Source organism: Lipophrys pholis (genome assembly GCF_963383615.2).
Source record: "Lipophrys pholis genome assembly, chromosome: 3".
In the NCBI taxonomy this organism is placed as follows: Eukaryota; Metazoa; Chordata; class Actinopteri; order Blenniiformes; family Blenniidae; genus Lipophrys; species Lipophrys pholis.
The window spans coordinates 5132141-5158760 of NC_137627.1; the positions used below are offsets into that span (position 1 = coordinate 5132141).

Here is a 26620-nt window from a genome sequence, read left to right on the forward strand (position 1 = left end):
TTCCGAAAAGAAAGCTAAGAAAAGTTGCCTTTTTGGGGGGGGTTGTAAAGATAAACTCCGTGATCAGCCTCTGATGGGACCTCTGCCCCTCAGCAAACGAACAGCCGCGTCACGTGTGAGGGGGGCGGGATCACGGGCCTCGCCAGCCAATAAGCGCCTCTGTTTTGCGGCTTCCCATTCGACGATAAACACTGAGGACCGAGCCTCGCGGAGCTCAGTGTGTCGGAGCGCGTGAACGTGAAGGAGGCCGAGCGGAGACTCTTCAAGTGTGGAATTATTCCCCAGTATTCACAAAAAATAATAAAAAAAAGAAAGAAAAGGAAAAACCGCGCCGGAGTGTCGCCCAGCTTTCAGCAGGAGCAGACGCCGTGACCTGTCGCTCCACTCCGGCCGTCTTTCACCGCCCGCCTCCTCGCGGAGAGCCGTTTGCATCAGCGGCTAACGTGGGCTAGCTGCTAGCTGTTACATACCGCGGCTTCTCCAGCTGACCTCTACCACAACACAGCCGCTCTGAGCGCCTCCACCTCGCTCCTCCGGGGGTGGTCACACACCCCCTCCCCACCACCTCCAGCACCCCCGAGGTGTCCCGCGGAAGGTCCCCGAATATGATCCAGAATGAGCCAAAGAGACACCTTAGTTCATCTGTTTGCTGGAGGGTGAGTATTGAGCTAACCGCTGCTAACAACATCCTCACCGAGGTCCGTAACCTGGGATTAGCTGTTGACTTTGTAATCGTAACTAGTTATCGGATGTCAGGTGACCGGTCAAAACCATGCATGCTCTTCCGGAGGAGTTGACGTCTGAATGACATTTTTACGTTTATGAATGAAATGAGTGGTTTGTGGACGCATGTGTTCACCACGAGTGCAGGGGATATACAGCATAACCCAGATTAGAATAAAACGTGAGGGTTTAACATCAGGGTTTAGTGGTGTTTTGGGTTTTTTTGTGAGCGGTGGCTTTAAGTGTGCACCAAAACAAACGTGGGCACACTCCCACTGAAGGTCATTCAGAAAAGATAAAAAAAAAAAAAAAATGCACTCGATTCAGGAAGGGGTAAACGTCTTCCACATACAAAAAATAAATGTTACTTATCAGTGAGGAAATGTATGCTCTCACTTTAGGCCTGCCATGTTAGAGCAACATTTTACTTGAATTAGCCTGTGCAAACTTCATAAATGTGCCTGATTTTTAGATGTTTTGCTCTGTTGTATATCAAAACATGACCTGTGTGAAGGGGCCGTCCTGACGTACTTTATATGCCACGACTAGAGTGTTTTAATAGTTGTACATCAAGAATCTGAAGTGATTACAACCCATCGGTGTACATGAATACTATCATTGCCTGCTAACTTGCTGTAGGGTTTTGCTGTGAGGATTCACAAGAAGTGTTAATGATTGAGGAGGAGTTGTTCTTATTAACGACTTGATGAATCCACTTGGGAGGAGGGATTCCTTTTTTGGAATCTACCTATCCTATTTCTACTCTGCAGTGGGCAGCCACATTAAGGGTTCAAAGGTCGTGCTGTGGGAATCAAACCTTTAAACTCCCCATCCGAAGTCTGCTTCTTCAGGCCAGTTCCTTTTCTCTGAAGGATAAACTCTTTGGGTTCTCATGGCGTTTGTTGGACTGCGTCCGCTTTAGGTTCAAACCTTCATTCGCCAGTTTTTCACCACAAACATGCCTTCAGCTCAATGAAGCAACATTCTGTGACTGTCTTGGTACACTCCTACATATATTTAAAATAATTAATGCACTTATGATGTAAACGCTCAAACATAGTGGTTTTGTGACCTAAATTAATTTAATGCAGAATTATCTGATTTTAAGACATAAACAGAGGGCTATTTTTTCTAAGAAGAAAGCGAGGTAAAAATGATGATAATAGTTAGAGGGTGACACTTTGATGTCTGTAGAATTAAACAAACTCACCATATCGTTCAGATTATAGGCTTTGTTTGGCAGCCTTCTTCTTCCCACATGTTGAGGAACACCAGGTCCGTAGCTGCCATGTGTGATTCTTGACATTGTTTTGCCTGTCCAGCCGTGGCCTGAAGTTGACACTGAAGTGCTGCTCTCTCGGGAGTGCGCACGAGTTACCTGCGTGCCCCGTCATGAGTTCACCTCCGACAGGATTCTCTCCACGCATTATGACATTGTTTGAAAATTAACTCCAGATAACTTTTGATCTCCTCCTTCCCTCCAGGCCCCGCCAAGTGAGTCCCTGTGAAGTTTAATTAATCGGTGTAGTACACGGGAGAAAATGCTCTTGTTCTCTCGCTTCAACATTCTTTCATAGTTCAGATTATTGAAATGCCATTAATACTATTCTGAGAGTCATCCGCAATTTTTTTAATTGTTCTAATTAAGTGAAACTCTTTCCACCTCACTAATAAGAAGATTCAATTTTTTTCTACTCCTCACTAATAAACAAGTCATTGCTTTTTTCTTTCTTTTTTTTTTTTTTTAAAGAATACGTAACATCGTTTGAGTCATACGGTGACGTCCTGCTAATGGTCTATTCCGCTGCTCCCTTTTTCATGAATCTGTACAGGAAGTTATTGTTTTTGCAGCTTGTCCTTCCTTTTGCAGGCAGGATTCAAACTCCAAACACGCAGTCAACGTCAAGAATTAACTCAATACACCAGCAGAGGGGACCCGTTGTTTTTTCTTTTATGTTCATAAAACAAACTAAATATATCAGTTGGCTTTCTCAGCTTCAGCCATCCCCATAATTACAGTTTCACTGAATATAATTTTTTTCGTCTTGACCAGAGTGGGTGAATAATTTTCTTGGATGGCCATTGTATAAACAAGGTCAGGGATAGAGTTACAAGTGAGCTATCCTTTAAACAGCAGCACGTTTTTGATAAGATACTGTCATCATATATCGCTGCCTGTTTTGAATAATAATTTATATGAATTCAAATCCTTTTGAAACAACGACCTAATCTCTTCAAACCACGCACAGAGCTTTTTATTTGACTTCAACTTAAAAAAAATAAAACAATCGCGACCACACCTAGTGAGGACAGGTGAACGTGCTGTATAAATGAATACAAGAAAAGCGAATGTATTGCATGCATTATATAATAATACTTTTTATTCATAGCGCACTTTACATTTCAAATCTCTGCTTTACAACGTGTCAATAAACAGTAGTTAAAAAAAGTCATAGGTTTGTTCTCTCTGATTTCTCAATAACCTTTATTGGGTGAAAGTGATTCATTATAGGAAATTGTTGTACAAAGTCGGCCTGCTCACAATATTGCAAATGTACCATTATAAAGACGCACAATATGCCTGTGACAAAATACTAACTAAGCTGCGATGAGTTATTTAATGCTCGACAAAATCACACTGGCAGAATGAAAGAAAAGTGCAATAAATTCACAAATGTTTAATCAACTATTTGTATCATTTTGATCAATTAGCATTTCTAATTATTTCACAGCTGATGAGAAACAGGACAGAAATCAAACAAAATGTTTAAAAGTGGCAGTCATCTCCGTAAATGTTTAAACATATTGTTTTGATGATTGTCGTCATTAATGTATATATGTTCATGTTGTTCACCAGTACAAAGTGATGTTTAAACCTGAGTTCGAAAAGGTGACTAACTAGTTTGTGCCGAAATAAAAAAGTTCTAGTGTTGTCAGCTTGTCTTCTGTCACGTTCTACATAAGTTTTAATGAAAGCTGCCCTCAACGACTTTCTATATGAAAATGAAAGGTATTCCCATGAAACCTTGGCAGAGCAATAGTAGATCAATTGTAATGTAAGAAAAGTCCATGTTGTGTACATCTTAGGCATTGTAATCAAAGTGATTGTAAATCCTGTTATCGAGTTAATTATTCATGTAGCTGTCATGTGAGCTTACATGGACGTGTGAACAAAGTGGTATTACAGGACTGGAAAGGCTGAGATTGATTCACTTCAGTAGCTAAACATATTTGACAATTCAATGTGACACTTGTTTCCTGACATTCCGCAATAGAATTAAATGTATTGATTATACCTTTTGTTATAACTGTTTATATAATATTCTAACGTCTCAGTGTAATGTAACAGTGCAAAGGTGTGTCCCGGCGTGAAAGCTGCTTAACAGTGGAAGTACTTCCAGCTATGTAATGAATGAAAGGTTCATTGTCCTGAGAACACATATCCGTACATCTATTCATTTAAACTGAAAGGATTTAGGAGACACAAAACATTCCCCACTCACACTGCTGCAGCATTGAGCTCCTTCTTCCACATGCCGGGGATCGTTCAAATTCCACCAACGGGACCGTTTGCCAGTTTGCTCGGGCAATACCTTTTTGTGTTTGCTTGGTTCTGTCCCCGCTCAGACCCGGTTTTCCTGTCCTTCACCCCCCCCGATCTCTCTCGCCTCTGTCTTCAGATGTGGGGGCACTGTCGGAGCCATATTGACTTGTCCTCTGGAAGTGGTGAAGACTCGTCTGCAATCGTCCTCCGTCACGCTGTACGTGTCTGAGGTCCAGCTCAGCACCGTCAATGGGGCCAGCGTGGCCCGAGTGGCCCCGCCCGGCCCCCTGCACTGTCTCAAGTGAGTACCCAGCGACTCAATGTATTTACAGCGTGGCCATTTCCAATGCACAGATCACAAAAGGCTGACTGAAGTGAAGTTACTCATGTCCATGCTCTGTGCATTCATGCTCTGCAAGTCAACATATTGGGCCAGCTGCATGGAGCCCTGCTGCCTCAGAGGCCGGCCCCCTGTGTGGACATGAGGGGCCAAAGAGCGCTTAAAGAGTGACGTGGTGATGGAAAGGGCAGAGATGAACGAGTCATTTCTGGGCCAAGCGGCTCGTAACTCGTCCCACTTCACAAATTTGCAGATTCAGCCAGTCATTGGTGCAATGCCACATTTGGAGTGGTGTGCAGGCCTTCTACGTCTATCTGGAGTTTAGATCTGAAGTGACTCAGGCTTTTTGGTCCATAAAAACAATGAATTACTGTCGTCAAGTCAGGCAAGAAGTTGTCACACGAAATGTACGATCGGTCATCTTTCTTTTTGAATTGAAATTTCTCGCACATGCGCTCCACTACTGTATAGTAAATAGTTCTTCTGCACATGTCCGACAAGATGAACAATAATGTTTACCTCCAGAATGTCATGACTCCAACTCATAGTCTCCTGGGACTTGGTAGTCTAATAGTTGACAGTTGCCCGGAACACCAATCCAACTTGGTCGTCAGTCCATATAAATGTCCGTGTGCTCGCCATTGTTAATGTCAATAGTGTTTTGTTCTTCATGTTCCATCACAAAAACAGGCCCCGCTGGTGGGTCTACAGGAAAATTACATCGTTTCTGCCATTTCCTTGGAAACGGACATTGCTTTTGAAACATCGCTGTGTAAACGCAACACTTTTCTAAAATGAAAATTCAATAACGCTGAGTTCCCGCATGAGACGTCATCGTGTAACCAAATTCTAAGTTTACATTTCGTTTGATGTATGAGCGGTGTCTCATATCTGTCAGTTGAATTAATGGTCTGTTATTTATTCCCAGAGATTTCTGCAGAGTCATGGTTTCTTCCTCAACACGCAGCGTATTGTTGTTGTTGTTGTTGTTTAGTCTGGCTGATTTCCTCTCCCACTCCTCTGAAACCTCACTGTTTGGGAAAACTTCACACAGAAGCTCACATGCACACACCGCTCGCTGCAGCCAAACAGGAAATTTCAAAACAAATCCGGCTGGTATTTCTTTTCATTTTGTGGGATTTTCATGAACGGATAGAAAAAGAACAGATAAATCTGAAGTGCTTGTGGGTTTATTGCTGCAGGTAGAGGGTGAGGGCGTTCGGTTTGAAAAGATCTCTGCAGGCGGCCGAGCAAGTCTGCCACACCAGTATTAATACATGACTCAGAGGTTTGAGGTGCAGCTTGTGTTTTTTGAGCAGTTCTCAGAAAACGTATAAATGAGCTCTTCAGGGCCGGAGTTAACTCCTCCTGTTTGCTCTGGAAGCAGCTCGCTTGTTTATCAGCAAAGAAAAGTGTGCAGCTTGATGTTCTGCATGTTTCAAAAGTGCAGTGAATGTTCCTCATACATTGAACCCGCTCTCTTCCTCTATTGTAAAGTCTCTCCTGGACTTTGTTGAGTTTGTAAAGTCCAACCATCTAAAAGTGTTGGAGGGATTTCTTTTTTTTCTTTTTGCTATTCTTAGGTTGCTCTGTTTTCTTCCAGGCCTTTGAAAGTGGGCTAAAGGTCCTGGCACATGCACAGAGGGATACTTTATCATAAAGGCGGTCCTAGAATGGAGAATGAAAATTAGGGCCGCACAATATAGATGTCACAAGGGTTTTTGTGCAAAAAGAGAAATTATTCAGAAGAATAAATACCAAGGCTCAAAGATAATACCGTCATCTGTGTTTGTTTTTTTTGCAAATCGGATCATTTCGTCAATACTCAACCAGCTTTATGTGCAACCCGAATAAAGACTTGCTCAATTGTGAACGTTGGTCTTTGTAATTCGAAAAGACGTCTTCGAGACTGAAGTTAAGCTGGTGTGAGATGTGATTTTAATTAAAATGTCAATTGTACGCACAGCCCCAGCACACAAACTCCTTCTGATTGACGGCCACATTTATGTTGCTGCACTCCTGCCAACATGCTGATACTTGTAACGTGACTTTAATGAAAACTGTTAGAATGAAGTCAGCCAATAGGTTGTGCAACATCTGTCACTGCTTACTAAAGGTGGTCTGTTTGCACAACTTATAGTTGTGGATTAAACCAGAGGTGGACGAGATTCGTGAACGATGAATCTGTTCAACTCTGTTATCAAGAAATCTGTGGACGCCAGCAGGATCTTCACCTTCATGTTTGTCTTCGCTTTCCAGGTTGATACTGGAGAAAGAAGGCCCTCGCTCTCTCTTCAGGGGCCTGGGGCCAAACCTAGTGGGCGTGGCACCTTCCAGGTAGGCTAAATATATTCAACATGTGTGGAGTGTGACCTAATTTTTAATTTTTTTGTGCGCAAAGGAAAAAAGTGCAGCTTTTCCTGGAATCTTTAAAGATAAACCAGATTCATGAAAAGCTGCAGTCATAATGTCAGTTTTTTTTGTTGCTTTGATTGTTGTTGTCGTTATTGGCGGATATTTCGGAAATATCCAAACTCCAGAGAGGTCTGGGTTCTAAAGTCCTCAGCCATGAGTCACATCTAATAACAGTTTTTGTTTATGAAAAGGCTCAAACCAAAGAAAAAAGTTGGGTGTGTGGCTGCTTCAGCGGTGAAAACCGAGTCCGGACGCTCTGAGCCGTGAGCTCACGTTCAGTTATCATGTCTTCAGTTACACGTCAAGGGACAGCAGCAGCCTGCTGACACTTCACACCAGCCGCGGTCTTTCCACCTCCTTGTTCTCCTGACCGAAACCAAACGTGCTGTACGTCCCGTCCCTTGTCTATGCTGCGTCACAGTTTACTGGTAACAGTCTTAAAGAATATAATAAGCTATTTTTGTCAATAAATCATTTCACCATTATCTTCAAATGGATTCAGCTTCTCATTCACTTTCTGTACAAGGTGAGACATCTACATTCAATAAAATGGGTTAATTTGGGGAAATGAACACCATAGCTAAGAGGAAGAGATGCTTTTTCAGTATATATGAGGATCATTTCCAAAAATATTTTAACATTTATCGTTGATTGCAAAGAAACGGGAAGAAAAGTTTGGGTATTTTTGCTGCATATCTGTTTTTAGATGGTGTATTTGTAACTGCATGCACTTAAGTACAATCATAGAGGTTGAATCAGCATTTATCAATGAAGGCAATAAAACCAAACATTTAGAAAATGTTAAAAAGAGAAATGGAAATATGCCAAAGACAGTTTTAGCAGCTGTAGCTGCAGGCTCTTTAACTGGAGAGGGTGTGTTTACTTTCCTGGAAAGCTGCATACTTTAAATAAACACACACGAAGCAATCAAACACCTTTTTTTATTTATTACAACTGAAGGCTTGTGGATACTAGAAACATGAGGGGAATATAGCTTTTCTTCTTTTAGTTTTTTTCAGTAAATCGTTACCTTTAAAGGTGCGGTATGTGAGATTAACGCCACCTTTGTACACAGTCACTTATAATATATTTTCCGTGACTCACTGTACCATCTTGTGGTACAGAGTGGTATTGCAAGATGATCTCGGCTAGCTCGTTAGCTTTTATTTTTTAACATGTTTTAAGTCTGAAAACTTTGCATATATGGATCGAAATTGTCACTACAAGCCGGGTTAAAACCAGTTTTGTAGATTTCTTGTCTTCCCATTTCTCGTGTTTGTTCTGGGGTTAGGGTTAGGGGGTTAGAACAAACTTTTCGATTGCTGCCTTTTTTTGAAACTCAGTCACAATTCAAAACCTTTTCACACAAGTGAAAGTAGACCCCTCTTCAAAGCAGTTAATGGTTCACTGTTAAATAAACTCTGACACAGTCCTGTTGAGGTAAACAGAGCAAACACAGGAAGTGACAGGTGTCAAACACGTCTTTTACATAATGGAGGAAATCCTGCTACTCGTTTTATGTTCTCTCTTTTTTTTTTTTATACGTTTTCAGCAAGATCTTAGCTGGTAACTCCAACCACCATTGTTGTGTAAATGGACACCTAACTAGTACATTTTTGTTAAAATACCCAGAGGTCCTAGAGCAAGACACTAAACCCCAAACTGCCCAGTGGATGGATGGAGGGCCTTCCGTCCCAGCTGTAACAATGTGAAGTAGTGGGGACTGCTGAATCAATGGAAACGCGTGAAAATGTTTCTTTAACTTTGGTTCAGATCAGAATTCCAAACCAACTGTGTCAACACTGACTTTGTATCTCACAGTTTGTTCATCAGATTGGGAAAACTTTCTTTCTCCTCCTCTTGTGCTTCTCTGTAAAGTAGAGAGATTTGTGTCTTGCGCCGCCTGCCTGTCATTTGTTATCAGCCTCAAAGGTCTCCAGCTCCCTGTTACCCTTGAAGATGGCAGAGCGGTATATGTCACATTGCATGTAAATCTTTCTAACAGCTGGTCAGACGTAAAAACCGTCCGTGCTCCCTCACTGGGCATGGTGACAGACTTCAGAGCAGAAGCTGAATGTCACGGAAAATTACCCAATCTGCAAACTCAGGTTATAATCTGATAGATATTAAAGTGCGATACCTGTTGAGCTGCTGCAGATTTATCAGAACTACCTTTTTGTTTTCTTGGGTGTGTCACCGTTGTTCATAGACGGTTATAGACGTGGCAGTGGGAAAACCGTGGTACAATGGTACTCCTGCAGACCTGCTCGTGGTCATTCAGTGACAAACAGGCTTCACCTCGAGCTTCCATCTGTCTACTCAGATGGTGTGTGTGTGCGAGAATCAGTAGCTACTCATTATCGTCGGCTGCTCCGGTGGCTAATGAGATGAGCAAAGTGGAGGCTAATGTCCGCGGCCGGCGGCGAACGTAGCAGCGCTAAGCAGACTCCGAGTGCTTTGTTAGCAGTCGTTACGCAGTGGAGGTGAGATGAAGCAACATTAAAAGACAAACACACACGTACACACACACTGTCTGATGTGATGGATGGGCTTTGAGTGCTACTACCATCTCTCCGAGCCCCTCTGTGAGTGTGCCCCGTGAGATTTATGATCTGGTAAATTAGCGAGAACAAGCAGGGATAATTCCCTGGAAATGCGTGAAATCGAGTCCCGACTGAATCGCTCGCTTGTTTGCTGAAAACTGGAGTCGCGCGTAATGAATTTCTCCAGCCCGTAACGCTAAAGCCGACACTGGGAGCCGTTTTATTTACTGTTGTGCTGAAACTGATCGGCCGGAGGCGAAACACATCCCGGTGATTTCTCTCTTCCATTCTTCCTTTCAACAGGGCGATCTACTTCGCCGCCTACTCCACAGCCAAAGAGAAGCTGAACGGCGTGCTGGAGGCGGACTCCACGCAGGTGCACATGGTGTCGGCAGGAATGGCAGGTAACGATCAACCTGAGGTGACGGGTCGGCACCGACATGATTCACCGTCTGATGTGTCCTGTCGGGTGGCTGGTTCAGAGCTGGAGAGCTTTAATGCACAGTGGTGATACATTAAGACTGAGATGTTCAGTCGCTTGTATAAATGGAAACATCATGAAGTTTAAAACTGATTTATTCTCTGGATAGATTACAGTAATTATCTTAATAGTGCAACTTTACCGCTCAGAATTTGTAGGAATCACCCGAGAGTAAAACATAAAGTAAATATGGAGTCCAGCTGCTCCTTCTTAATTACATTTAGTTCATCCAGCATCTCACAGCCTCTTCTAATACATACGGTTCAAAGTTTTTAGCTAAATATTCTTAATTCTTTCAGTTTTCGTTACATTGATGCCTTCAGATTGCGAGTTAATAGACTCCAGAGGATGCATCAGCAAGTCATTGCGACTTCCAATCTAGACTTCAGTTATACTTTTTTCATGTTTCTGAGCAACGTTTGCTGTTTGTTCGATGGATAGTAATACTTCTCAACTTGAAGCTCTATTGCAGCCGAGATAAAGTTCCCTCTATCTGCTTTACCTTGACGAGCATCCCTACAGCATGATGCTGCCCCCACCATGCTTACCACGCTACGTATTTATTCGATTGACGTTACTTTTTGCATCGCTGATTTAACATTATGGTAAAATTGAAGTGTTGTCCAAGATTCCACTTATAGAGCCAATAAGATTTTAGTTTTTCTAACGGGCTTGGCACACCAGAACACACCGTGTTTAAAAGGAAGCTGGACAGATGTGCTTCCCGAGCTTCTGCACATCATCTTAACTCAGGATAAAAAGGCCACATAAAGCATGTGGAGCGTCTGTTCTGTATGTGAAGGAGAGGATGTGCTCGCCCGTGGCTCTGGATTGAGCTGGACCGGAGAGATGTGGGTCACTCAGTCAGACAGGCCAGTTTATTTTTGACGTCCAGCGTGGAGCTACTTTTAGCACCGGTACGACTCAGACCTGTCAACACCTCGGTCGAGGGCAGCATTCCTCAGTTTGTGTCGATCCAGCGGCAAAACTTTTAGAGGAGGCGATGGAGCTCGTCTGGACCGGCACGGCTCAACAGTCGAAGGAAGAAATAACAAAAAAAAACAGCAGATTGTAATGGTAACATGAGAAAAAATTAATTATGGTCACAATTTTCTTTTCTTATTACTCTGAAAATAGACATTTTCACCACGTGTACTCTGCTCCACCACGGAGTAAAACCTGCCGACCGTAGTTTCTGCAGTACTGTGGGAGTTCCTACAGTATTTATTGGCTGTATCAGCAGAACAGTCTTGATCTAGACTTGAGAAGTGGTTGCATGCCGGCCTCTTTGCTACACACCAGCCTGTGTCTGTTTTAGGCCTTTACATGAGACCCCCGGCTCCACCCGGGGTCTCAGTCTGCTGCTGTGAGTACTCGCCACAGATGCATCTGTTCCTCACTTCCTCCACCTCTTTCACCTCTCTCTCTGCTGTTTCATCCTCTCCCCTGTATCACTGAAACAACCTGCAGTTTTTATGGCATGGGCTGGATTTATTGTGTCAAATAATTTTTTCATAAGCCTCGTTTTATTGAACATGATATTATCAGTGTGTGACTTTGTGTTTGTGTGTAAATCTGTTTTTATTAATCCTCAGGTTTTACAGCCATCACGGCAACCAACCCCATCTGGCTCATAAAGACCCGTTTACAGCTGGATGCGAGGTAAACTCGGCGCACGAGGCCTACTTTTACCTCTGCTAGTAGTTTAGGTGATAACAGGTGAATTACTCTTAGTTATTCTTTAAAGGTTTTGGTGGTCGCCGGTCAGAGCAATCCAACCTGGTCACCTGTCCTCAGGAATGTCTGCCAATTCAGCATTTTTAATCTTTATAGCGTCTTGATCAAAAATAGCTCAAATTAGAGGCAAGAGAAAGAGCACTGTTTCCTTCTTAAAGGACTGTTTCCCACTGCCCCCCCCCCCCCCCCCCCCCCCCCCAACGCCCCCTCCTCACGCTCTGCTCCGTCCTCCCAGGAACCGAGGCGAGCGGCGGATGAACGCCTTCGACTGCGTGCGGCGGGTGTACCGGGCGGACGGCCTGCGGGGCTTCTACAGGGGAATGTCGGCTTCCTACGCCGGCATCTCAGAGACTGTGATCCACTTTGTGATCTATGAAAACATTAAGCGGCGCCTCCTGGAGGCCAAGGCACCGCAGAACATGGACGAGGAGGAGGAGTCGTCCAAGGACGCCTCCGACTTTGTGGGCATGATGCTCGCCGCCGCCACCTCCAAGACTTGTGCCACAACTATCGCTTATCCTCACGGTGAGAGCCCAAATAGAAGCACCAAGAGTTTGAGAGAAATAGTCATGAAGATGTGGAAATGTTTATATCTTCAATTTTCTTCATCCGAAAGAACATTGATTTGTTCTTGAAAAACACTCATACAAAGTGCTTTTTTGGCATTTAGAGGTAAAAAGTTAAAGTTGAATCAGCAAAGAACCTTTTTATTTATACGATTACCGCTTTAGTATTTGATCTTAAAAACAAGTTAATGTCTGAAAGTGATCTAAGAGTCTGTGGTGTTCTGCCACAACTTAATCTCTAAATTCCTCCTGCAGACAAATGAACATTTCCCCTCCTATAAGAATACTACAGGTCTTTATGAATTACTGAAAAATCTATCCATACCTGTTTAACTGGGTTTGTTACCAGCTTTTTCTACTATGAACTGGATTTAACCAGCAGCAGTTGTGTTTCTGCTGAGTCTGCACAAAATACTGCGTCATTATCGTGATTTCAACATGTATGATGTATAATTAATTGACTAAAATTACGAGATTGACTAATTAAAAGTCTTAATTGTCAGACCGAGAAAGAACAAATCTGGAGTCAGACGGAGAATAACATGATGAATACACACATGTGTCGTTATCACATTATTACGTATTATAAATCGTATCGCGCTCGTTTCCGGAGTCGTCATGGCTGCTGGCTACAGCAGATGTTGAAAGTTTGTATTAGTCCTCATAGGTGCCACCCTGTCTTCAGCTCGTATACAAGTTAATCAAGAAGTCAATAATTGATGACTTGTTGAGTCCCGGCATCATCATCATCATCATCACTATGCCTCATAAACTCACTGAGTTGATAAAGAGGAACCTCTGCTGGTTGTTTGAAGTTTTGGAGTGAGATTCGGAGTGTACGGATACTTTTACAGGTTGAAGTAGTTGTTCCTTTTTGTTTTTTTTTGTTTTTTTTAATTCCGGCCTTCCTCCCTGTACAGAGGTGATCCGCACCAGGCTACGTGAGGAGGGGACCAAGTACCGCTCCTTCTTCCAGACTCTAACGACGGTGCCCAAAGAGGAGGGCTACCGCGCCCTCTACCGCGGCCTCACCACCCACCTGGTCCGCCAGATCCCCAACACCGCCATCATGATGTGCACCTACGAGCTGGTGGTCTACCTCCTGAACGGTTAAAGCCCCCACCCTTCCACCTCACCTCCTCTGGGACGATTGTCTGTGACCTCGCCGCTGGAGAAGCTACGACAGCTGACGACGCCTCCGCCTCTGTTGACACGAGCAGGTGTAAAGAGAAAAAAAATGAATAACGTTTTTGTTTGTAACCAAAAGGATGTGGCACAACGAAGGTGGAGAAGACCCTCGTGTTGATTTGAGGAGTAAATTCCCCGATGTCCTTCTCTCCGTCAGGCTTCATCCGCCTCCAACCAAACTAGAGATCCAACGGTTCTCGGTAAAATATTGATCCGTTTGGTTCAACACATTCATTTTGCATTAATGCTTCACTGGCTAATGTGTCTGTCTCCGGCACTAAAACCCTCCCCCACGAGTTAATGTCCAATCACTGCTGTGGCTCCGCCCCCTCTCCCCCTCCCCCTCCCCCTCCCCCTCCACCACCGTTTGTTCAGTCCAAATCTCCCTCGCGCTGCCTCGACCTCCGGTTCCAGTCCCGTGTTGCGGCTCCTGAGAAGACGTCCGGAGGTGGCGAGCGCTCTTATGTCAGCGTCGGTCTGTTGCACAAACTGCTGGTAAAAATACTAAATGATAGCGTCCTCGTTGGCGGCGGAGAAACCGCTGCGCCGCTCCCCGCCGCCATCTTAAAATAAGTGTGGGGAGGGGGGCTTTTGGCGAGCGCAAGAGACAGAAGGTTGAAAGAACCGGCTTCATACAAATCTCCGGTTTTCAGTCTGAACCACATTCCGCGCGTCCCGTTGCTTTACCCTAAAACATACTAATGTTGAGGAATAAATCCTTCATCACCACCGCCTGGAACTCCCAAACATCTGGAGGTGGGACGAATAATCTGAAGCCTGGGAGCACAGAACGCCAGAGTGATGAGAAGTAGAGGTGAACGCAAGACGTGCCTTTTGTGAAGATGATGTGAAAGTCCGACTTAGTGAAACCAGGCTTGATGAGTGAAAGATCTATATGTATTTAAACAAAACAAAAACAAAAAACAAGCACTTACCAGAATGTTGTCTGGACCCGTAATACAGGAAGTTTGCTCGCTATCAACTTAATGCTAGAACACATAGTCGAAAATCGTGCACATTAGAGTCGCAGTATCGAGGTCCTAGCTACTTCAAACATTCAAAATTTTACATTTGAACAGTCGGTTTTAATAAAAGATGACCTTAAAAAAGAAATTTAAAAAAATTAAGATAGTAGCTGAGTTACCTGGACGATCATGCATCTGAAAATATGAGCACACACTGAAGATTTCCTCATTTTTTCCAACCCCCTGTGGCTCCAGACCTTTTAATCCAGTGTTGCAATACGAGTTTGTCCCACTAGATGGTGTCACGAGTCACTGCAGTGTTGAGTCTGTCCTCTTGTATTAACACTGGTGAAAGAGTGAAATCTGACCGGGGGACCAACGACGCACAAACGTAGCGCTGCTCAACGCCGACGTGCTTCAACAAACTTCAGGATCATTTCATCGAGTTTTTCTGACAAAATCGGATTGTCGAGAGAAAATTTAAGCGTTATGCGATAAAAGTTCGTCGTGATGCAACATGGAAGTTTTCACATTGTCGGTGACTTATTTTCACAGAACAGCGTGTTGTCCTGTCAGATGTTTCTGTTACTTTCATGATTCACGACGACATTTGGGTTATAACTTGCTGACGTTTAACGTCATTTCCTGTCGCTTGTTTTTTTTTTTTACGATTATCACTTAAGACTTACACGTTCGAACTCCATGTCTTTTAACACTTTGTATAATTTGGCAACTTTATGTGGGCGTCTTTCCACGAGCCGTCACGTTACTACTGGAAACTTCCATGTTACGACTGAACGCACTGTCACTGTCCCGTAAGGCTCAGCTGGTGAAACGTCTCTGAAACTGGGTCGAGGTGAAGAAGCGACCAGACCGAGGCAGAATCCAATCCTCCATTCCCAACGGCCGGAATGTAAATACATTTTAAACGAAACCGACTAAAACACTGACCCGTTGTGAAGTAAAGATTAATTAACAGATTTTAACAGACGTGTGTATGAAATACCTGCGTCACCTGTGACCGCGTGGCGTCTGTCCGCCCGCCTCATTCAAACCCTGTTCATTGTTTCTTCTCGCACTTTGGCTCCGCCTGGGAAAAGTTCATCTCACGACTCAAGTCCTCTGGAGTTTACACACTGGAAGGGTGGGAAGCAGCCCCGCTCCTCACAAACGCACATTATCATCCAGAAGAAGGAAAAACGGTGTTTCTGCTGATTCTTTCCTCGTCTTGGTTTTTCCTCCTCGACGAGTCAAATCGCAGCGCTTCAACCAGATGTTCATGTTTCACGTGTTACTGGAAGAAAATGTCTTTTTCTTCTTCTTTTTTTTTTACTCTTAATTGTGGGGATTTGTGTTGCTGCCACAGCAGAAATAAACATTTATTATGTCTAACAGTACTTTGCAAAAAAAAAAACGTGGGTAGGTTTCCCCTGGGGGGGGCGCCAGAGAGCTTCAATGTTGAGCAGTAAAGAAAATCACTAAAGTAAAATTGAGTGTAAAATTATTATTATTTTTTTTAAATACAATCACATAGAGTTGTAACTGAATTTAATGCAACTAACATATTAAAATAGAACAGGGTGAAGGTTTTATTTCATCTTCATCTTCTACATTGTCACAATATAACGTCGTAAAATTAATGTGAAATCAGTTAAAGGTGAATTGAGATTTTCCAAACATTAAGGAACTTCTGGAATATTCTGAGATACATTTAGTCTGAAGGTTTTTAATCGTGATACACTGAAAGGTTTACACAGGATTTCAACATGAACTTAAAACTTTTTTTCTTATTTACACTCTTAACAGTAATGTAAATTTATCGTATATTTTATTTTTCAGATAGAAAACTTGATGGAACGTGACGGTTCCCCTCTATAAGAATTTTTTATTTTGTTTTTATCGCATTGGAACTGATCAAACGGAACATCAAGGTTATAAACTGATTTGTTAGATTAAATTGTCGCCTGAAAATGTTGAGACGACGCAGGAATATCTTACCAAGCCATTTCCTAAAACTAAATCTAAAACACTGCCACGTAATATTTTATTGTGAAACGTTCCACGTTACAACGTTCCCTAAATTCACCTTTTGGTGACATTTTGCAGATATATATAGTGAATGTAATGTAAACCTTCTAACTTATTAATTTACCATTATGTGGTGTTTTATCATAGAACTTTATTGTGACGTTGAGCATTATTGTGCTTCCAACATTTCATCGCGCAGTTTGTAGAACTTTGTGGTGGAAAGTTAATTTTGGTTGGGTTTGTCACGCGAGACTTTAATATTTTACGATAATGCAAAAGTGTCTTTTATCACATCGTAGCGCTTCAATTCGACATTTCTCCTGCTCACGTTTAACGTCGTCATTTCGGCAACTTTCTCCATAATCGTGCGTCGTGACATAAAGTGAACACATTCACACTTGCTTTTTTCGCTAAACTTTGCACCGGTACATAAAAAAAAAACGTTCTTAATTATCGTGTTTATTAGAGAAAAAAAATCCCACAAACATAGTTGAGTCATAGAGTTTGATGCGGTTCGAATGTGAGACTTTAATTTGCTGATGTGGCAGCGATACATTCCTGGATGTTTGTACAGGGAAGACGTGAGGTCTGAGTATCGGACAACACGCCGCTGCGCTAACGTCCCGCCAACCTTTTTCCAAACCTGTCCTCTTAGTTTTCCGCTGCCAGTTTGAGGAGAAGCTCCCCGCTCTAATGTGAACATTTTCTCTTCTTTTACTCGCGTGGAGGACGAAAATCCGTTCCCGTCTTCACGTGAACAGTCTGAAGTGTTTTCATTCATGCGCGCTAAAGGAAGTAGCGCCGCGCAAGTGTCACTTTGCCATTTTCCCGCCAAAATAACGACCGAACGCTCGTTTTCGCTGGTCTTGGAGACATTTTGTCTTTTACTTTCGCACAGTTTTGGGGAAATTTCTGCATTTCAACACTTTGATTCTGTCGTGATGAAGGAGATCTGAACTTCTATGCATCTCTTCCGTCGTGTCGGCGTGCTGTTGGTTGATGGTGTGAGAGTGTATGAGAGTGTAAAAGCCTGCAAACAGTGTTGTTTTCTTTTATTTAATTGTTTTTTTTGTGAACCTCTTGAACCAATTTGTTGCCTTTTTCCTTTCCCCCTCTCTGTGTTCTCTCCATCCGAGCAGCTGGCTCTATGCATTCTCTCATTCTCTTGTTTTTTGTAAAACAATAAAATCAATAAAATGGATGGAGTGCAGCTACTTTCTGCCTGTAAAATATGTTGTTTCTACTGGAGTTTTTTTTTATTTTTATTTTTTTAAACATACATAACTCTCAAAGCTGATATTTTCTGGCTTTAAAGTCTCGGAGAAAAGACATAAAACAAACATTGTTATGTGTAAAAAGTAATTCAGTTAAAACAAATTTTTAGCTCTTTAAAGTTAAAAAATAAATAAAATATTCTAGAGACGTACTAAAAATGAAAAGTACCACTTTTTGTGGAATATTGGGTAATTAATGTTCAATAAATTAACTTTGAACAGTGAATTTAAAGTGGGAACGGACTGTTTTGAGGTCTTTTGTACAGGTGATGGGTGGTGAAGCAGGAAAAAGGGGTATTCTTTCCGCATGACTTAGTTCAATAAAAAGAAAGTGGAGGATAAAAGGATTTTTTTTTTGCAAATACATATTTCAGTATAATAGAGAGAAAATATAATGAGAAAAAATAAGCTTTAGTCTGAACTCAAAGATTTGAAGGTTGCAGACTTTATATAAAGATTTAGCACCTAACTTACACTCTGGACCATCCTGATATACTATAATACTGAAAATGCCAAAGACATTTCTCTTTTTAAATCTCTGAAGTCATTCACAGAGAAATCATGGATGATGTAAATATTCAAAGTTTTGGTTTCTTTATCTGAGTGTGAATAAATCTACAGTATCAACGTATAAAATGTCCAAGACGATGCAGCGTTAATGCTTCAAAATGAAAATGTAACTATTAAAATAAGTAAAATACTGAATAATTTGCCTTTTTCAGACTGTAACTAGTTTTTAAAGTTAGACAAATACAACTTAAATGCAATAAAAAGTAATACATTAACCAAAATTCAAGGTCATTAAAACTAAAAGGCTGAGAAATTCCACGTGCACGAAGGGAAAACGCGCACGCGCCACAGAAACACCTCCAAATGGAATTAAACCGAGAAAAAGATGTAAACCTCTGACGGTGTGGTTACCCACCCAGCAGGGGGCAGTGTTGGCCTGATGGAGGGAGTGTGGAGAAGTGGCTGGAGGAGGAGGAAGCAGAGGGGAAATTCTGAAACAGGCTTTGGGCTCCATGTCAGACTTAATCCAGGAAAAATGGGGGAATATTTGGCTGCTAATCCGCATCAGGATTGTATGTTTGAAGATGAAAGTCCTCTCCCAGTCTTTACATACATGCATATATCAGGAGATTCATCTGCATCTGCCCTCTTTTGACTGCCTTTTCCAACTTCCACCCAGATTCCTCCTCTCTGAGGCCATTTGAGGAGATTTTATTTTTCCAAAAATTCAAATATACATTAAATCCACTGCAGAGTATTCTGTTTTTTAACAACTTTTGCTTCAGAAACACATTTTCCAATTCGTTGTTTAATTCCAACACCTTTATAGTAAATTTAAACATCGTCATTGTGAGTTAGGCCCTTTTTACACCACAAAGTTTCACATGACAACACCTAATCCGTTAAAAAAAAGAAAAAAGAAATGAGTTTACACTGCAACAGAAGAAACCTGACGCTGTAGTTAGTATGCCGGGCCACTGGAGGGCGCTGTTGCTTGGTTTTGTAATGAAACTACACAGACGTGTGCAGAGAACAAAAGCTATAAACGTGAAGAAAATGGAGAGAATGCGACATCCGTATGTCGAATTGGATGCTATCAGGGGTGAGTCTCAACTATAAAACTACTGAAAAGGACCATAAAACTAGAATACGGGAGTCATACCACTACGGTCCGCCATGTTTGTTTAGTGTATGAGCAGAAGGAACGGGAAGCGAGTGGGAGAGATGCGCATGCGCAGTCACAGCGCTCCATAACCTCCATCAGTCTCTGCAGGAGGGAATAAACGCCAATTTAGGAACCTGAGGACTGAGGGCCACTGAAGAAGAAGAAGAAAAAAAGAATATTCAGGCAAAGAAACATCCCATTTGTAATCATTTTAATGACCAGGTTGCATCTCTACGATATACATTTATTGCTCTGCATTCAGTAATCTGCAATAAAAACAAAATTATTGATAAATTAGGCTAAACCTGAAAAAACCTTAAGAAACATTGTAATGCACACAAATCCAGACTGGGGTTTTCTGCCCTCTACAGTCAAATTTGGGATACAACAGTCCAGTGTGCGGTCCTTTTCAGAATATATGTAAAAACTCATTCTCAAGGCCTGTCCGAGAATGCCGTTTTAAGCAAAGACGCACTGTTTTCATCCCATCATCCACATGGCGTGGTGTTTTAGGAGTGAAAATGTGTTGCTGTTTTTTTTCTTAACACAGACTGTGGAAATTCTAAAACCCCGGCTGGGCTCTGAGGTGTGGACAGTCAAAGACAGAAAACAGATGATGTCTTTTTGATGCCATGCCTTCTATGATTGTAACTTTGGGGGAATAGCAAATGGGAGATTTTGTGTCAAATACACTTAATAGTCCTTCCAAATGTGTCAAATGTAATTTGAAATCCAATCCTTCAAATCAATAATGCTGAAAATAATAGTCGTGGACGAGTTGTCCTACAATCGTATTTTGTTCAGAAAGCATCACGCCACTTGTTGCTCTCTCTTGATTTAATGTCCAGATCTTTTTTCCTTTTTTTTTAACATGTACTATTTTTTAACTGCAACTTCAACTGAAACTCAACATTCCACCTTTATCAGGCATCAAGTGGCCATTTTTGATAACTTTCAAATTTCTTCCGGTTATCGAATAATAATGCTTCCAATGAGTCTTACTTATGTAAATTGTGCATTATAGGGAGAGACAGTGGAGTAGATTTACACTCAAAATGCCAGAAAAGGAAGCGACTTTTACCAACAACATTTAAATGAAGATGTTTTAAACGTCTTTGCACTTTTCATTGAAATGCAACATGATAATCCCGCATGCCTAAAAAGAAGTGATCCCAGTTCTTCACTCATTGTCCTTTTGTAGCGACCCCAGCTGATAGAAGTTGGGGGTAATTTACCATAGCAAAGCCGGAGGGAGGTCTCAGCGTGTCCTGTGGCCGTTTGAATGGGCACAGTTTGTCATCACACTGTGTGGAATTCTGTTTAAAACATCAGGACGCCTCTGTATGAAAGGACCGGTTCACATGCAAGAGCGGCGGAACCGCAAGAAATAGAGACACTTCAGCACTCCGACCCGCCAAAGTTCTAACTTCTCATCAGGGTGTTTGTTTAATTTCAGGGGTTTCAGACGATTTGCCTCAAAAAGAAAACACAAGATGAATTTCTGTTGAAGTTCTTAATAAAAGTTTGAGGTTTTTACTGTATTTTGCATCGAGAGAAATCTTTTTAAAAATCATAGACTTGAAATTTGCTTTTATTTCTCTTTAGAAATATCTTCTTTTTTTTTTTTAATTCAATATAAGGGGTTTTATTTTGTACTGATATTTTGCAGAAAACTAATATGGAAAAATGTAAGTTTCAGTGTCACTAAATGGAGATCCAAAGAGTAAAACGAAAACTTATATAAATAAATGGTAAACCAGAGGAAAATACACTTTGTGGACTATTGTTGTATACAGGGTGTGGAGACGACTGTACGTCATCTACCATCATAGCATTAAGAGGGAGCGGCTGCTGCAACCAGGTGCACAGACAACTCAGTCCCCTTTCACAACCAAAGAGGAATAAATAGTTTTTCCGTCTTCATCTTTTGTGAATCAGTCGTGGTCAGGATGGTAACTGTTGGCTTATAAGGTGCATAGAAGGCAGAATCAGAACCAAATCCAATGGGTATTGAAGAATTCAATAGCAATTAACCACGTGAGACAAAAGCATGTGTGGCTTATACCTGGCTTCCTCCCCCGTGAAGCCGATGACTCCTAAACCAGATCCCAGTCTTTACTGCCACTGCCAGTAGATTAAACAATAATCCACTCGTCCCTATATGATGTTTTTACACACATAATAAATGGCAGCACGCTGTATCTGGCTGAAATATGCTCGTTCCGTCTGGCGAATACACACAGACTGGTAATCCCGCGGTAATGATATTCCACACGTCAATCAATGTGGCCTCAGATAATCAACATGTGAAATGTTGCCAGATTAGATGTTCAGACTTTGCTGATGAGGGGAAAAGGAACCCCGGCTTTAACTCTGGAGGGTCTTGAAACCCAATGAATCCCGAGAGTCTGTGACGATTGTTGTGTTGTAAAAGAAACGAGACAGAACATTGTCCAGGTTTCCTGCCTGGTTCTGCCTCTTTTCTCTTTTGTAAACCCAGAACTTAGTAATTCTCTCATTTTAAATCTGTAGGAATCGGAAAAAGACTGAAACATTGGACCGAATCGGTACAACTCAACAGACTCTTCATGGATCAACTGGCTCAGATGTCTAACAACTTGGTACACCTTCATATCGCATGGTTGTGGGTTTGATCCCCATCATCTACATTATATGTTGGAAGTGTCCTTGAGCAAATTACTGAACCCCAAGTTGGTCCCAGTGGTGTGAAACCACCTTGTATGTCAGCCATCACCACTGGTGTGTGTGTGTGTGTGTGTGTGTGTGTGTGTGTGTGTGTGTGTGTGTGTGTGTGTGTGTGTGTGTGTGTGTGTGTGTGTGTGTGTGTGTGACAGATCTCCTGGAAGTGAAATCTGGATAAGAGTCATTTTATATTTATTTAAACGGGAAAAGATTCACTTCTCTATTGACTGGTGTTTTTGGTTTTGTTTCTTTGTTCTTTTATTCTTTTTTATTGGGAAAGGGGGGCGGTTTAAGTGTGAATGTTTTGACTGTTTTTCACTTCTGCTGTGTGATTATAATTGACAGATTATGTAAAAAAAATTTAACAGTATACCTATATGACTGAACATGGTCTGTTAAAAAAATAAATAAAAAATTAAGAAACAGATCACGTGAATCAAATTCAGACCACTCAGAGCGATGAGAAAGGAAGGGAATTGGTGATATGGAGACAAGAGCGCCTGAGCCTGGTGAGAAGAGCCGTGGCAGCTTCCTCTGAAGTCGTTGCTGGTGAAAAGCAGACGACACACTTTAACCCGCAGCCCTCCCAGCCTGGATCACAGACAATAGACAAGCACGGGGCTCGGCTCTGTTACACAACAGCAGGATTTCACTGCCTGTGCACACACGGCATGGGAGCTCTGAGTCACATTCAGCTGAAGCCGCCTCACTGAGATCAGCTTTCGCTCCAACTTTATGAGCAGCAGACACTTTACTGTCTGCGGTGACAGCTTGTGGATGGACCTCGGCTTCCCTCCGGTTTTCATGGCTGGCTGCAGCTTTGTGTTTAACCGGCAGGCGATTGATCTCTTCATCCGACTTACTGCTCGGAAATCAAGCAGACTCATGAAAAAAATGTTAGAATGGTGACTTTATGACTCAGTCTGAAGAAGAAGGGGAACATCATCTGTGTGTCAGAGTCTTGACAGGCGAGGTTATCTCAGTGTTGTTAATCACATCATCTTTTGAATTGATTTGAGGGCGGCTGCTCGGGGAGTCGCTGGTCCACGTTACACAACGAGCCCGATTCCATGCAAGCCTCTATTACTCATGTTCCCGATCCCGTTAACAGGTGAGATCCCCACCTCTGTAATTGGACTGGGAGATTGGAGGAGGAATTAACATGGACACCAGCTGCTTGTTTGATGGCCAGTGTGACTAAAGGAGCCTGAGTTCACATGGTGCTTTACTGTACGTGGTGGTCGCTGTGTTCGTAGTGAGACCTCCGAGCTGTGCACAGACAAAACAGGCTTCATCTCAGTCATAAACCCTTTTTTTTTTGTGTGTTTTTGTGGCGAGAGCTAGGAATAAAAAGTCAAAGTCGTGATGTACAAATCGTTTAAAGTCCCTTTTCTGATTCAAACTTGTACAAAAACAATGCATCAGATGCTGAAACTGAAACATGCTCCACCTATAGCTCGTTTATGCAAGAACAAAGACACTTTCCTCCCACACAGAACAAACCTTATAGCTTTTATATTCTCTATAAAGCATTTAAAAGACATTTTCAATAAATCACGTGTGACTGGCAGGCAGCAGTGGCAACTTACGCTATTTTGTACTCTCAACCCTGCTCCCTATAGGCTACCGATGGTACTGCAACGTTGGGTCCCTGTTTACACAACAACCGTTTCAAGTGAAAACAGAAAACCTTTGCTGCGTTCCAGGTGTCCATTTACATGACAACGGTGCCCGGAGCCACTGAAAACACAACTTTTCAAAAACACTGACTCCGTCTCCATGTAAACAGGGGAAGACGCAAAATTTCTGAAATGCTGCTCCTGCTCCTTGTGGCCATAATGAATAGTTCTTCTGCACATGCACCAGTGGTTGGACAATAACAGCAATGGCGGCCTACGGAGTGACACCAGTCAATATTCTCTTGGGACTTCGTAGTTTTATAGTTGATTTCCCCATAATAGCAATCCGACTTTGTTGTCTGTCCCTACAAATGTCTGTGTAATCACCGTTTTTAATGTGGATGTGTGTGTGGTTTCTTTACAAAAGCAACCTCCAGCGCCAATTCGTGGCCTGGCATGCTAACGACATAGTTTCCCATGTTTCTGCCCTTTCTGTGTGAATTGACATTGTTTTCAAATAAATGCAAATCTTTTCCGAAATGAAAATGCAAAATCAACGCGTTTTCACTTGAAACGTTGTGTAAACGGGTTCTATATAAGTCAGATCCATTTATGATTTACTTGGTATCGAATCAGAAAGCATATCAGTAGTGTGGCGCATTACTTTATTAATGTATTACTTTATAAAGGGTTATTTCCTACACTGCATTCAACACGGATACTTCCAGAAGAAGCAACCTGAAGATGAAAATATGCAGGGCCTGGGGAATTACAATAACGTCACGAAGCTTCGTGATATAAATAGGTGTGTGACTTCAGAACTTTCAGGATTCCGGAAGAGTATTAGGGCCACTGAAGGAAAAATAAAATAGGAGGCAAAAAAAAACCCAACTTATGCGCTTCAGGAAAAGTCGAAAATCAAAGTCGAGATTTTTTTTTTTTAACCTCCAAATTAATTTTTTTTCTTGAGTGCCCCTATTACGTTGGTGTTTTTTGTTTGTTGTTGTTTATTTATCTTTTTTGCAAATATTTTTTTTCACCTTTTCCTGATCCCGGATCTGTTCAGCCAATCAGCGGCGGCCTGGGACTCACGAGCGGCGCTGGGAGTCGCGGAGCACGCAGCAGGAACAAAGAGAGCCTCCTCTCTCTCCTCTCACATCCACACGCGCAGCCCCGGACGAGGTTCCCCCTTCCTCTCCGGACAAAACTCTCCTCGTCCAGAAGTGAAAGCCGGCCCGTGAGGAGGTTCGCGACGGCTGCCGGTAGTTTGCCGAGGGAAAGGAGGAAACTCGTGGACACAGAAAAAGAAAGAAAAGACGCTCTGTCGCTTTTCCCCGAGACGTGAAACATTCCCGGTGTCGCTTCGAAGGTAAGTTTGGCGTCTTTCTCCTCCGTTTTGTCTCGGAGGAATCCCATCGAGGGGTTGGAGACTTCTAACTTTCTCCCAAGTTGTTTTCGCCCTTGTTCTGCCCGGCTGTGAGCCGCAGCGTCTCCCCGGAGCCCGCAGGAGATTCAGCCAGAAACACACCGAGACTCCCGGTCAAAGTATTTCCTCATTGTCTGGAAGTCACGCTGTGATTCGGTCCTTTTGGTTTGTGATCTCAGGCTCGGTCGAACTTGTTGAACAGCAACGGCTGGTGCTGCAGCGCGAGGTGAACCCGTGAATCACACCTTCTGGTTCCTTTTTTTTTTTTTTTTTTTACCTGTGAGGAAGTCAGTCCAGGCACAGAGGCAAGAAAACATGTGAGGAAGGTGGAAATATGATCGTTTTGACTCCTCATTCAAGCCGCACGAGCAGGATTGTCCCTCTTTCACTCATTCATCCGTCCAATTCAAGGTGTTTGCACGTGCTGAGCGTTAAGCAGGGCGGCTTTAGACGTGAGTCCAGGTGAGAGGAGGAGGAGGAGGACTGGGACTGTAGTGATGGCGGCTCGTGTGGGTTGGTTTTTTTTTTTTTTTTTTTTTTTGAACTTCTGCCCAAATATTCAGGGCTATAAACGCTTCTGCCATCTGCTTTGCCCTCGTGGACGCGGGCAGGCTCGTGTCCAGATCAAGTGTGATGAGAGATTTCATGTGGGCGGAGGACAGCAGATGGTGAGATGGAGGACGGAGCTGGCTGATGTGGTCGACCCCGGGGACTGTTGTGGTTGTTTGGTGTTGTTTTCAGTTGTGGTTGGTGTGATTTATATGGAAGGACCAAAAAAAAAAAAAAGAAGACTGGATTTCTCATCAGGCAGTTGGAGCAGAGCATTTTCAGGTGGTAGGAGGCTTTAGAGGTGGAGGAGGGCTGCAGCTGGAGGGGAAGTTAAAGGGAGGGGGGGGGGGGGGGGATCAGGGGGTTGCCTTTTCCAAAATATGGATTCCATTCTAAAGTCATCATCCATTTACATGATATTTGAAGTGAAAACTTTGTTTTTACATTTTGTTTCAGGGGCCTTTCACATTGGAATAGTACATGGTTCACCTGGGAGGGTGGAGGGGATTTTCACCCCTTCATTTGGTTTGGGTGGCGTTCACACTCGGTTAAGAGACCGGCCCAAACCATCTGTAAAATGTCACACCAGCTGCTAGTTTGTGGGCGCTGTCCCAGAGAGGAACTAAAGAAGAAACACGGGCTCATTGATTGGTCCAGACCGAAACCGGAAGTCCCGCCATTTTATCCAATGGTGCTTAGGCTAGTTAGCCCGTGGCTAATGGGTAGCCGCAAACAACCGCGATTCATAGTCTTCAGACCAGACATCAATAAGCGCCTTTTTCACTACTTCTTCCTCGCTGCTCCACGTCTGTGCACGAGCCACTTTCCAGGAGAAAACAAATGT

At 42.7% G+C, this 26620-nt stretch overlaps 2 protein-coding genes across 2 annotated transcripts in view; both read left to right on the forward strand.

Moving 5' to 3' along the window:
* Positions 1-215: 215 nt before the first annotated feature.
* LOC308107446 (solute carrier family 25 member 36-A-like) lies at positions 216-15905 on the forward strand. The gene is made up of 7 exons (XM_080459764.1): positions 216-656; positions 4404-4568; positions 6867-6944; positions 9869-9969; positions 11642-11708; positions 12019-12308; positions 13270-15905. The coding sequence occupies exons 1-7, from the start codon at positions 616-618 to the stop codon at positions 13461-13463; spliced, it is 936 nt and encodes a 311-aa protein (XP_080315890.1). The 5' UTR covers positions 216-615; the 3' UTR covers positions 13464-15905.
* Positions 15906-24887: 8982 nt separating this feature from the next.
* The window catches only part of LOC308107682 (SPRY domain-containing SOCS box protein 4-like), a 60683-nt gene continuing 58950 nt past the window's right edge, over positions 24888-26620 (forward strand). Inside the window, exon 1 of the mRNA XM_080460159.1 lies at positions 24888-25170. The gene's annotated coding sequence lies outside the window, so the exon portion shown is untranslated. The remainder of the gene's footprint in view (positions 25171-26620) is intronic.

Coding starts and splice junctions, on each gene's coding strand:
- LOC308107446 (XM_080459764.1), top strand. CDS start 616: ATGAGCCAAAGAGACACCTTAGTTCATCTGTTTGCTGGAGG. Junction 9,970..11,641: donor GGTGTCGGCAGGAATGGCAG/GTAACGATCAAC, acceptor ATTAATCCTCAG/GTTTTACAGCCATCACGGCA. Junction 12,309..13,269: donor AACTATCGCTTATCCTCACG/GTGAGAGCCCAA, acceptor CTCCCTGTACAG/AGGTGATCCGCACCAGGCTA.